The sequence below is a fragment of the Hippocampus guttulatus genome, chromosome 1 (genome assembly GCF_054856545.1).
Source record: "Hippocampus guttulatus isolate MCC_2025c chromosome 1, RoL_Hgut_1.0, whole genome shotgun sequence".
Classification (NCBI taxonomy): domain Eukaryota; kingdom Metazoa; phylum Chordata; class Actinopteri; order Syngnathiformes; family Syngnathidae; genus Hippocampus; species Hippocampus guttulatus.
In genome coordinates this window covers 34,682,578-34,695,075 of record NC_141261.1, presented here as the reverse complement: position 1 = coordinate 34,695,075, position 12,498 = coordinate 34,682,578, and the positions used below count along the sequence as shown (strand labels likewise).

Here is a 12,498-nt window from a genome sequence, read left to right as displayed (position 1 = left end):
AAAGAGGCCTGAGCCGGAAACAAACCCTGCACACTCTCTCTCTCTCTCTCTCTATATATATATATATATACTTTCACGCCAATTTCCTAAATAAAATCTACACATTTACTCAGTTCCCCGAACCTAACCTCATGTTAATACAAAATCACACACAAAATTATCTTGGATTTTATTTTGTAGTAACATGAGGACTGAGTAAATGTGTAGATTTTATTTAGGAAATGTATTGGCGTGAAAGTTGCCAGAAATGTGAAAATTCTTCCGAAATTGTACCGTTAAGACTCTGTGTGTGTGTGTGTGTGTGTGTGTGTGTGTGTGTGTGTGTGAGAAAGTCTTGATGAGACAAGGACACTTGTAGGGGGGACAACAAACGCTTTTAATAAGAAAAAGAACTCATAACCCGGTAAAAACTAGTGAGTCTACAGTGACAGTGTATTGAGTTGAAAGCAGAGTATTATTATTCAGCAGCTATGAGCTCACCACACATCACTACTAAGTCTAGGAACAACATGGCTGCTGGCTGACATGGTGGCTTCCGGCAAGACGCGCAAGGTTATAGGCACGAGACTTTGGAACATGCAATACGGCGGCTGCTTACACTGGTCCCATTCGGTCTGACAAAGGCCAGCTACGGGGCTTGTGGCCACCAAATGCCACAAACACAAAGGTGATCTTGGGTCGTCAGGTGACCCACAATTCAGCGGGAAGATTCCCAAGTGAGGTGCACTTTTCCAATGTCACCACATCCTAGCTGTCAGAAGAATGCCAAGATGCAAATGTAGGAATACTGCATGAGTGTATCCCTTCCAAACGGAAGATTGAGAACATTTTTGAATGTTTGGCTCGATTGACATCCTTCATGAGCAATTGGGATGCAATTTCTTTCACTTGTGGTACCATTGAGCGATACCGAAACAATCACGGTAAAATCTGAGCTCCTCCACCGATGATACTCTCCAACACACTTGTCGCATGGAAGGCTTCATTATGTGTCATGTGTCACATCAGTGCATGATATCCATGGCAATAGCATCCACGATCCACAAATTTCCCCATTGATGGACAAATAAAGGTTATCTTATCAGACATTTCCTTGATTTTCTTAAACACTCCAATTCAGAAGTGGACACTTAGACGAAACATCTTGCAAATTTGTCAAAACTGAAGAAGGGCACAGGCTACCATTATTTCCAAGAACTGTACTGTTTCTGTTTAGGATAAAACTCTCTTGCGCTGTGACCGATGACAACACATTCTGACAGGATATTACGACTACAACATGAGTGAAAAAAGACAGGAAAACCTGTATTGTTTATCTGTATCTTCGCAAGATGGGAGGAAGACAAAACATTCCAAAAAAGCAGCAAAACAAACAAACGAACAGGAACCACTTTTATCATCCAAACGGTCTGTGAATCCTACTAAATTCTGGCTTGTCGACCCCTGCCCTGCAACTACTAGCAAAACCTGCGATGTGTGCATGTTAAGTAATCAGTAGATCTCCTGCTTCAACCAACCAAATGGGTTCAGAATGTTAAAGTTGTAGAATTCCCATTTACATATGGTGGTGAATGTAGTTTGCCGCTGCTGGCACCCCGCAAGAGGAGTTCGGCTTATTTGGCAAAACAGTAAAATGGAATAAGATGGATCTCAACTCCCAAATCTTCCAGAGGCTGTTCCACAACATTCAAGACAAAGAGGAAACTCTAATCAGAACCAAGGTGAAGAAGAAGTTACGTGTGGTTCGCTTTGACGAAATGCGTGCTTCCTTGGGAAACACAACCAAAATGGAAGAACGACTCATGTGTAAATCGACTATCAGATGTCAGTTTGAATATCACTCCGGAAGATTCCAATACTTGTCAGCGCAAGTCTTCAAGTGTTTGAAATCAGGTGTCTGGACAAAGTGTAGAACTGTTGGCTACTAGATTGGGGCACTGGAAGAGGTGAGAAAACAAACAAGGTCTTTGATGAAGCCATTCAACTGAAATAGGCAGTTTCAGTCAGCAGTACAGTCACGTGCTAGGGAGTATCTGTCAATTACATTGAACTTTAAAGCTGTAAAGACGAAATCAACTTTCAAAAATACAAAATAAAATAAACTGATTATATTCTGCAAGCAACATTTTGTTGGAGACAATGTGTACTCAGCCGTTTGTTTTCAGTTTTAAACTGCCCCCCAATTCATCCACCCAAACGAGCGGGACACAACAGCTGCCTTTTGATTATGTACACGCACGCACACACAGACACACACACACACACACACACACACACACAGAGACTTTAAATCTATGTTTTCCTTTTTTTTCCCCTAAAAAAATGACACCATCCATTCTCAGTCATCGTCAGTGCTAGCTTCGCGCTCATTCCATTGACAAAAAGTGAAAGGGTCGTTCCGTGGAACAACAGTGCACAAAGATGAAGGAAGAGCCCTCACTGGTACCACCTCAGTCCACAACAAAGGCGGATTCCGCTTCCAACCGCACCCGCTCATCAGCTGACTCTTTCACTGACGGCAGTCCGAGATTCGACTGTTTCCTCTCGGCTGGGACAGGGAACGGCAGATGGGGGTACCATGTCTCTGAGCTCCCTGCTCTCGTCCACCGCCTCCGAATCTGCCCGTAGCCGCGCCCTGCCTTCTGCCCCGGACACAAGACTGACACCGTCTTCTGTCCCTGTTCCTCCAGGGGGATTGGAGCAGATTGAGCTGGAAGGCATCGCAGTGCTGTTCGACTCCCCAGTTGTCTCTCTGTTTTCTGAGACGCGTCCTGCTTCAACTGGTATTTCGGTTATGGACCCCCCCTCCTGGCTGCGAGTGGAGGGTGTGGTGCTCAGGTCTTGAGGTTGCTCGCTCTGTTGAGCAGAGACCATGTTGGGTCTCATGCGGAGAGACAGTTGTTGGAGTGGGAGTTGTTGCGATTGCGGCCTGGGCATCTGTGGTTGAATCTGATGCAAATGTAGTTGCGCTCGGGCCGGCAGGGGCCTGGACTCTGCAAGAGAGTGTCTGGTTTGTGGTCTGCTTTCAATGTGAAGTTGGTGTTGCAAAGAGGGGCTCATCTTTGTCGAAAGTTGAGTCTGTGTGGGTGAACTGTATGAGAAGTGAGTTTGGGCAGAGGTTCTGGACTGGTGTTGTAGATGGGGTTGGGCCGTGGTTCTGGGCTGTATTTGCGGGTCGGCTGAGTGATGCGTCCTGATCTGAGTTTGGAGTTGAGTAAGTGGTTGAGCCTCAAAGTGGGTTCTGGATTGGGTTTGAGACTGGAGCATTACTGAGGACTGGGGTTGTGGATGAGGATTCTTTGTCTGTGGGGGCTGGTCCTGCGAGGCTGATGGAGGTGAAGCATGCTGAACTGCAAGCTGAGTTTTGTGTTGGACTGATGGTGATGTTTTGTGGGGGTGAGGCCGAGGAGGGGAATGCCTGATGGGGGAGGACTGAGTAACTGGAACTTGAGACAGAGCTTGGCTTTGACCTGGATACGAGGTCTGGAGTGCTTGCAGTGGGCAGGGTTGAGCCGAGGGGTGTGAAAGGGGAGGTGGTTTGGGGGCAGTGGACTGGGATTCAGTGTGTAGATCGGTTTTGGGTCGGGACTTGCAGGCGGGTCCAGATGCTGGATGAGGATGATGCAAAGGGGAGTGCTGTTGGTGGCGATGATGATGACGATGATGGTGATGGTGATGATGGTGATGATGATGTTTGTGTGGCGAGCGCTCCTTCCTTTTGTGGCTTTTGGACGGACTCGTGCTACTGCTACTGCTACTACTCCTTCCATCTTTTCCTCCTTTTTCATCAATGTCTTCGCTCACTTCCTCCTCTTGACTTTCTGCTGTTCCACTCTTCTCCTTGTGCTTCCTCCCTTTGTGCGATTTATGTCCGTGTGAGTGACTTTCTTGGGGAGCAGAAAGCGGCCTCTGGGATTGGGACTGGCTCCCCTCCAAAGGGGCAAGTTGGGTAGTTTGTGTGGATTCTTTCTGACTGGTCTCCCCCTCGGAGGGCGCCATCTTTCCAGGTTCGGTGGTGCTAGATCCTGGAGTCTGAACTTTCTCCCTCTCCTCAACTGTCTCTCTCGTCTTGCGTTTTTTGATTGGCAGGGCTGTTTCCTGGACAACGGGTTTGCTGGAAGACTCCTTTGTGGCTCTGCGCTTGGCCTCAGCGGCCATGATAGCGGCGGCGGCGTAGCTCCCTGCTGCTGACATACCAGAGGTTGATGCTGACGAGGAAGATGCCGTGGCAGCTGTCGCTGCTGCTAAAGCCGAGGCTGGTTTCCTGCCACGTTTTTTGGGTGTAGTCTGCAGGGGAGCGGGAGGATCCTGTTCTGATTTCCTCTTCCTGCCTGGACGTGACTTGACTGACGGCAGGGCAGGAGCTGACACCTGAAATGGAGTCACCACGCCCACAAGTAAGACTCTTTCTTTTCATTAACACATTCCAACACTAAGTTATGAATATTCTCGTATGATACGCAGCATTCCTGAAAACGCCACACTTCGCACCTTTGAAGTGGTGGGTGTGGTCTCACCGGTGGACTCCGCCTTGCTGTATGGCATTTTGACCAACAGTTTTCCAGGAGATTTCTCAACCACGCGCTTCATAGCTACACCCTCCGTAACTTGACGTATCTTCCCACTGCCTAAACATAAAGCACACACAGGCCGTCACCGGGTTTGTGTTCGCTCCGTACATACCAGTAGACATTGTACACTGCCACCATTTTGTACCTTTGGGCCTTCCACGGCCTCTACCAGAAGGTTTGACCACTTTTAGTGCCTTGGGAGGTTTCTTCTCCCGGCGGGAGGGGCTTCCGCGTCCTGTCACGGTGAAGTCGAAATCGTTGGGGTCAGTCGTGGTGTCACCGACCTTCTGGAAGTAAGCGATGAGCTCCACCTTGGACCGGAAAGCCTTTCCCTCCGAGCTTTGCCGCAAAAATAAAAGCTCCTAGCTTAGGTCCGCAACAACAGGATGGGTGCACCATGTTTGTAGTGCATCTTACTTGATCAGGTAGACGTCAAACTTCCCTGCAGAGCGTCCGGACTTCCTCTGCTTGAGCTTGCGGGTCCAGCCGACAGGCAGCGAGGGGTCGTTGTACAGCGGTCCGCGATCTCGGATGATGGAGCGTCGCTGCCTGGGAGATCCTGCAGACTCGCTCCCGGTTGCTGCTTGCGAGGGCCCCGCCATCGGCTCTGATGGCTACCAGGGAGGCACGACAATAAACGTACTTCACAACCATGTTCCATAATCAAAATGATGACGCTTTTGGCGCGGCCTTAACTCACTGAGATCTCCACCCCTGATGAGGGCAAGGGCTCCTGAGATATGGCCACCTGTTCAACATGGCGCCGTTCCTTGCGAGCCTTCTTAGTCTTACTGTGTGGCCGTTCTCTCTCCTCCTGGCCCTCTGTGGCCTCCTCTCTGTGGAAGACAGATGACATTGCACAAATAGATGAATTAGTGAGTTGCAGCATAATCACTGACAAGAACAGTCATGAATTACTATCTACACCCCTTCCTTTTCCTTCTCTTTCAAGTGCATCTTCAAGATATCGAAAACATGACAATTACATTAAATATGGTGGGACCTCTAAATTCCAATACGCCTTGTACAATTCAGCATTTCAGAAGATTGTTCAGGAAAAAAGAACCAAGTTACATCAAAGTTCAGTCCAAAACAGTTTCATGCATGAGACATCATCAAATAATACACACAAGAAGGGACATAACATTCAAAACATTGAGACCCCAGCATCACCATACTCCGTGTAACCCATTCTTCAAACTGAACAACGTTGTTTTGTTTTTACTCCTACTTTTACATGACACTTGAATTTTATGAAACACTTCATAAATGAAAAGTTATCGTACGTTGCTAAATTATTCTTAAATTATTGTGATCTGATTGACATGGAACTTCACACAAGAGAAACCACGCACTCTAATCCTTCCGCTCTTTAAGGCGGTCAGAGTCTGCATGCTACAGGAAGTCATCTTCAACACACGCTTGCTTACCTGCGCGGAACTTCTAAACCGTTTTTTTAAATTCCTCCCCTCTTTTTCTGAGTCTCAGTTTATTTTGACTGCAAGTGAAACGAAGAGCAAATGTACTTGTCTCTGATGGCCTCCCTGCGTTTATATCATTCAAAGCAGGAGTGTGACAATATTAAACACATTCAAAAGTCGCTATCTGTTCCAGGATGCTGTTCCAACTTCGGAAAAAAACTTCCAAATAGAAGAAATGGAAATAATAGGATCTTGGGAAAATTAGCCTTAAAAAAGTAAAACAGTCAAAGAATTCATATTTTTGAAAGGGTTTCACAGTCCAGTTGCATAGAGTAGACCAGCATAAAATACAATCAATTGTAGAGTAGTGGGAGGCGGTGAGTTTTACACCTGGGCTTTCAGTGGCTAGTGACCTAATCCACCTCTTAAAAACGCCATCGCACCACAAAATAATGCCGAAAAAACCCCAACTCCATATGAGTATGGCTATGCTCACATTGCACAACATGTTCCTAAACTGTCACAGAAACTTTCAAGATTTTCCTCCCAAGCACTCTCCCCTACACGTATAACATACACATCTGATTTATATCCACATAAGAAAGAGGCCATGATGTGGCCTTAAAGAAGAGCATTTCACAATTTGTAGAATATTACTATAGCCAAAAAAACTTTATCTTCCAATACATCACTTCAGTAACTCCAAACCTCTCCAGTACAATATACACACAATCAATTTTTATCAAAATAAAAACCTTTTTAAAAATTATCATAATAACCGCACTCACCACAGTTGCTAATGCTAAGGCTCCCGCTTGTCTGTGTATGCTGACTGTTCCACTTATATATACCGGTAACAACTCTGAAAGTGCCCCCGAAAAAATTCCGGATTGAATGTTGGATGAACTAGCCTCTTAAACCTGTTTTTTTTTTCAAAAGTGCACCCTGAAAGTGAATTTTGAATCATGGTCCGATATTGCCCTCCATCCTTTATGAAGCGTCAGCCGCACATAGAGCTCAACCAATCAGAAGTGATAGTAGCTAAACCAATGACAGGACGGAGAGACTGACAACTGACAAAACATTACATTTTAGCAAATTACTCAACAACAAAACATCTTTACTTTTTTCTGGATCAGGTTTTTGAGATATTTTCGTTCTTTTTTTTTTGTTAAATAAAAGCTTGTGTAATATGGATTTCTGAAAAAAATCTACCTGTTTCTGAATTAATATTAATAAATACTATTATTATTCATAAATATTATTCTTATTATTACTTATTATTATGATGATTATTATTTTTTTAACTCATATGAAAAAAACAGGGCAGATTGGGGAATAAGCGCAAAAAAAATCTCAATCGTAATTATTCTGTAATTTCTATTGTCCTTCACAAAAGCAGACAGATAGTCTGTTGATAATGTTTTGTGTTTAATCAAAATAGGACATTTACAAACATCTGTTTTTAGTTTAGAAAACAATGAGTGAAGCAGTAGCGGAACCAGTTTCAGAACACTCGGTGAGTACATCAGTCCCTCTTGAGCGATATTGCTTAGTTGTTGTTTAGTTAGTTGTTGTCATTAAACAATACCAAATAAAGAGCAAATAGCAAAAAAATTGTTTCGGAATACAATTCAATACAAAATGAAATTGTGTGCAATTATTACTTTTATTAGAATATCATCGCTAGAATTGTCAATTTTAAAAATATTCAACGGTAACAGCCCTAATTTATTGGATCTTGAACCACAACTGGTAGTTCTACAGTAGGCCACAACTGTCTTCCTCACCACTAAAAGTCAACCGTAACTGCTTTAAATGCAATGTAGTGTAAATGTAAAAAACATGCTCACACAGCTTCCAGACAATTAGTACATAGAGCACTTCTAAGTATCTTCAACAGTTTTGTCTTCAAAAGCAGCTTCAACAATTAAACAATAAACATTTTTAAAATCCTTGACTAAACCAACCATCACACAGGTACAGACAACAGGTACATAAAGTTGGCCATCTGCTCGTATTTTCTTTTACAATAAGTGATTTTTAAAATAGAACTGAAAGGTTCCAATTACATATACCCTTTGACTACTATTGTGAACTTATATCGCAAGCGAGTGAGAAAAAAAGTGCATGTGTGTGTTTTTTGAGAGTCATCAATGACATTTTGCGTTTTTAGCACTGTTACTCTGATTACAGCGTAACTGTCACACGAGTGTAAAAAGAAGTTAAGCACTGTTCACGGAAACAAATCTAAACAAATGTAGTATAGTGACAATCTGAAATTCTTGTTGATAACATAGAAAGTAATTGTTGTAACCGACTGCAACACCATCTCTCACATGCACACTCCACTTGTTTCCTGCTTCTCGGCCAATCAACATCGGCCACTCTCATCCATATATAATCTTCCTATTTAACAGCAAAAGACATTTGGAGTACTTGTCACAAAAAGGCAAAACATTCCAATTTTTTGAAGCTCGCTGAACTGAGCTCTACACTGCGGTGACATCACGAAGTGGCAGCTTGAACTCTGAGGTTGTTTGTGTGACTTTAAGTGTGTTTGAGGTTGAATTCTGACTTGCATTACATCAGAGGGGTTCAACAATAGTGTTGTGTTTTTGGTGGAGCCCCTTTTACTGAGCCCAGCACCGCTGGCAGGAGGTGGGGGAAGGCAGTCCTCTGGTTTGAGGTGAGGATGACAAAGATGAAGTTGAAGCAGAAGTCATAAGAGGTGAGCTGGTGAGGACAATAGGCCACACACTAGAGGTAAAAAGTCACTCACTTTTAGCAGCTAGACATATTCACCCTAAACTGTGATCATGTCTCTACGAGGTTTAAGTGGTGACAACAAGAGGCGCATGTGACGCCTGGCTCAGCAGCACTTGGGCTAAGGATGCTGACCGGAAGGGTTATGGGCATGTAACGGCAAGTACACAGGTTCATATGTACCCATTCACTACCATTGAAAACACTGAGTCTTGAGCAAATGACTAGCAAATAACCTGCAAGACACCTGCGTGCTAATACCATTGAGTGCCCGAGGCTGGAAGGCGGCAGGCGGGCATGGCATCGCCATCCCGCGGGCCAACCTCCAAGCGTACACGAACGTCTGCTCAACTCGGGTCCGGGGTGTACTCGGTGGAGTGGCGCGGAAAACGGGTTGAGCAAACTGACGAGTCCTAACGGGAGGTAAAGTAGAGACTAAGCTGGAAGTGGGTGACGTATTCCAGTTAAGCTCGCACCGCCGAGAAAGGCCGGTGTAAAATGAACGCACTTCGAAGTGATATAAAAAGACGACAAAAAGATGGCGGAGGCGGCCAAGACAGCAACGCTTTACCAGATTATGAAATTATTTTTTTTTAAAGCAGCTTACGTACATTCTCTCCTCCTCGCTCTCCACGGCAGCCATTTTTATTTAAATAAATAATTTTATATTTAAAAAAAAAACCCTCCAAATATCTCTGCTGTACCCCGCCCCCTCCAACTCCCTTTCCTACACCGTCACTTCGTCAACATCGCGAGATGTCAACGTGAACACTGAAATGTCGAGGGGCGAAGGCGTGCTGAGATCTCGCGAGATGTTGAGCCAGCGTCTGACTGAGACGATGACGACTTTCACTTACGTATATGGAAAAACGATCTCATAAAACTAAAAATAAAAACATAATAATGATGATATAAATAATGATGATGATTTTAATACTACTACTTATATATTAATAATAATAATAATAATAATTAATCCATCAAAACATTTTCTAATAATTTTATCCTCCCATGGGACGTGCTGGAGCCTATCCCAGCTATCTTCGGGCAGGAGGCGGGTTACATCCTGAACTGGTTGCAAGCCAATCGCAGGACATATGTAGACGGACAACCATTCGCGCTCACACTCACACCTAGGAACAATTTAGAGTGTTTCATTAACCTGCCCTCCATGTTTTGGAATGTGGGAAGAAACCGGAGTACCCGGAGAAAACCCACGCAGCCACGAGGAGAACACGCAAAGGCCATACAGGAAGTCTGGAGCCGGAATCGAATCATGCACCTCTGCACTGTGAGGCCAGCGTGCCACCCAATTATTATTGTTGTGATTATGATCAAGATGATGATTATTGTTATTACTGATTGTCATAAAACAATAGCAACAAAGTATGATAAAAACCTGATGGAATAAGCGAATTGCAGCTCTCATCTGCGCATGTGTGTTAATCTGGTCAAAAAAAAATGTGGCTCCCAAACGAGCGGTCAATTAAACATTGTATGTTTGTATGCTTTGCACCTTCGTGTAAAGCATAGAAGTTTGCCGGCATTGTTTAAAAGGCTTTTAGCCTTAAGTGACAAAACGACAGCTGCCCTTTTGTGCCATGTTTAAGTGCTCGTATGGAATTTATAGCCTTGAACATTGGCCTAAAAAACATCATTGCAAAGCTCCAACAAGTTCACCAAAGATGGAAAGAGGAAATGCAGTTGTAAACATCTGTTCATTCTTCACAATTTCTCCAAAAAAAGAAAGATCTCTTTTTGGGGGATGGGAGTGACTGTTCAGTTAGGCATCTCCTTCATAACTCATCCTGGGGTTCCTTCATTAATGAATGAATGAGTTTTATGTTTCCATGTTGTGTTATCAAAGCCATACGTTTTAGAAATCATCTTTTGATCAAAATCTTTGACCCAGCGCAGGTTTTAAAAAACTAGTTTTGAACTGTTAAATTATTTTAGTTGAAATGCAAATATAATAACATCTGTTTGAAATATGGGCAGCACGGTGGACGACTAGTGAGCACAGCCTGCCTCACAGTCCAGAGGTCCCAGCATTGTCTCGAGCCTTCGGCATTCCTGTGTGAAGTTTGAATGTTTTCACCATGCCAGTGTGGGTTTTCTCCGGGTTGTCTGGTTATCTCCCACATTCCAAAAACATGCGTGGTAGGTTGAATGAACGCTCAAAATTTCCCTAGGTGTGACTGTGAGTTTGAATGGTTAGTGTTTGTCTTGTTGTGCCCTATGATTGGCTGGCAACCAGTTCAGAGTGTACCCCGTCTGCTGCCCGAAGGAAGACAGCTGGGGTAGGCTGTCTTCTGTTTTGCCATTTCCTTTAGATTGGTGTGACTAGATTTTATATTGTTTCCCTGGCCTCACAGTTGCCTACTTTATTTGGCTGGTTTTCTTTGTATCTAGCGAACAGCTGCAACATTTATGGGTAAATGAGTATATGGCAAATAATTTGAAAATGCATACAGTGATACCTCTACTTATGAAATTAATTGTTTCCGGAAGAAATTTCGTAAATAGAGACGCATTTTCCATGTGAATGCCTTAATCCACTGGTGTCAAATTCAAGGCACGGTGGCCAGATCTGGCCCGCCACATCATTTTATGTGTCCCGCGAAAGCAAATCAAACATGTCAGCTTCCACGGTGCTTGCTAAAATCTCGACCAAAATTTTGAATTTTCATATGTAAATTTAGACAATTGTTGGCAAACCACCATTTGCACTTAAAATGACTACCTAACTTTAACCCGCAATAATCACAAGTGCCCTTGGTTGTCTGTTGATTGCTATTTATTGTTTTATTTGTTTATATTTATATATTTAGGGCGGCCCGGTAGTCCAGTGGTTAGCACGTCGGCTTCACAGTGCAGAGGTACCGGGTTCGATTCCAGCTCCGGCCTCCCTGTGTGGAGTTTGCATGTTCTCCCCGGGCCTGCGTGGGTTTTCTCCGGGTGCTCCGGTTTCCTCCCACATTCCAAAAACATGCATGGCAGGCTGTTTGGACGTTCTAAATTGTCCCTGGGTGTGAGTGTGGGCGTGGATGGTTGTTCGTCTCTGTGTGCCCTGCGATTGGCTGGCAACTGATTCAGGGTGCCCCCCGCCTACTGCCCGAAGACGGCTGGGATAGGCTCCAGCGACCCTAGTGAGGATCAAGCGGTTCGGAAAATGGATGGATTTATATATTTATGTCTTTATGTATTTTTATGCGGTTCAGTTTCGCTGCCCTTATTTTTAGCTGTGTGTGTTTTCAATGCACTGCATGTTTACACTGTGGTTGAGAAGAAAGAAATGTCATCTGTGCTGTACGTTGCACATAGAGCATATTTGACAATAAAGCTGACATGACTAGGGACAAATTAGTGTGTTCCATTAACCTGCCATGCATGTTTTTGGAATGTGGGACGAAAACGGACTACCTGGAGAAAACGCAGGCACCGGGAGAACATGCAAACTTCAAACAGGAAGGCCAAAGTCGGAATGGAGCATTGTGAGGAGTACTTGCTAACCAGTTGCTCACTGTGCCACCCACATTGGCAACATCTGTTACAAAAATGCAAAGAAGAAAAAAACTTGCAGGTTTTGATTGCTATAATATAGAAATAGTAAAATATATCCATCCATCCATTTTCCAAACCGCTTGATCCTCATTAGGGTCGCGGGGGGTGCTGGAGCCTATCCCAGCTGTCTTCGGGCAGTAGGCGGGGGACACCCTGAATCGGTTGCCAGCCAATCG

General features: G+C 44.2%; 1 protein-coding gene across 1 annotated transcript; it reads right to left on the bottom strand.

Moving 5' to 3' along the window:
* Positions 1-262: 262 nt before the first annotated feature.
* Positions 263-9,502, bottom strand: mecp2 (methyl CpG binding protein 2). Its single transcript, XM_086127929.1, has 6 exons — positions 9,370-9,502; positions 5,272-5,407; positions 4,989-5,185; positions 4,717-4,910; positions 4,492-4,628; positions 263-4,371 (listed from the first exon to the last, which is right to left on the bottom strand). Exons 1-6 carry the CDS (start codon positions 9,399-9,401, stop codon positions 2,497-2,499), a joined length of 2,571 nt encoding a protein of 856 aa, XP_085984055.1. The 5' UTR covers positions 9,402-9,502; the 3' UTR covers positions 263-2,496.
* Positions 9,503-12,498: the final 2,996 nt, after the last annotated feature.

Coding starts and splice junctions, on each gene's coding strand:
- mecp2 (XM_086127929.1), bottom strand. CDS start 9,401: ATGGCTGCCGTGGAGAGCGAGGAGGAGAGAAT. Junction 5,408..9,369: donor GAGAGCGAGGAGGAGAGAAT/GTACGTAAGCTG, acceptor TGTCTTCCACAG/AGAGGAGGCCACAGAGGGCC. Junction 4,629..4,716: donor AGGCCGTGGAAGGCCCAAAG/GTACAAAATGGT, acceptor CTTTATGTTTAG/GCAGTGGGAAGATACGTCAA.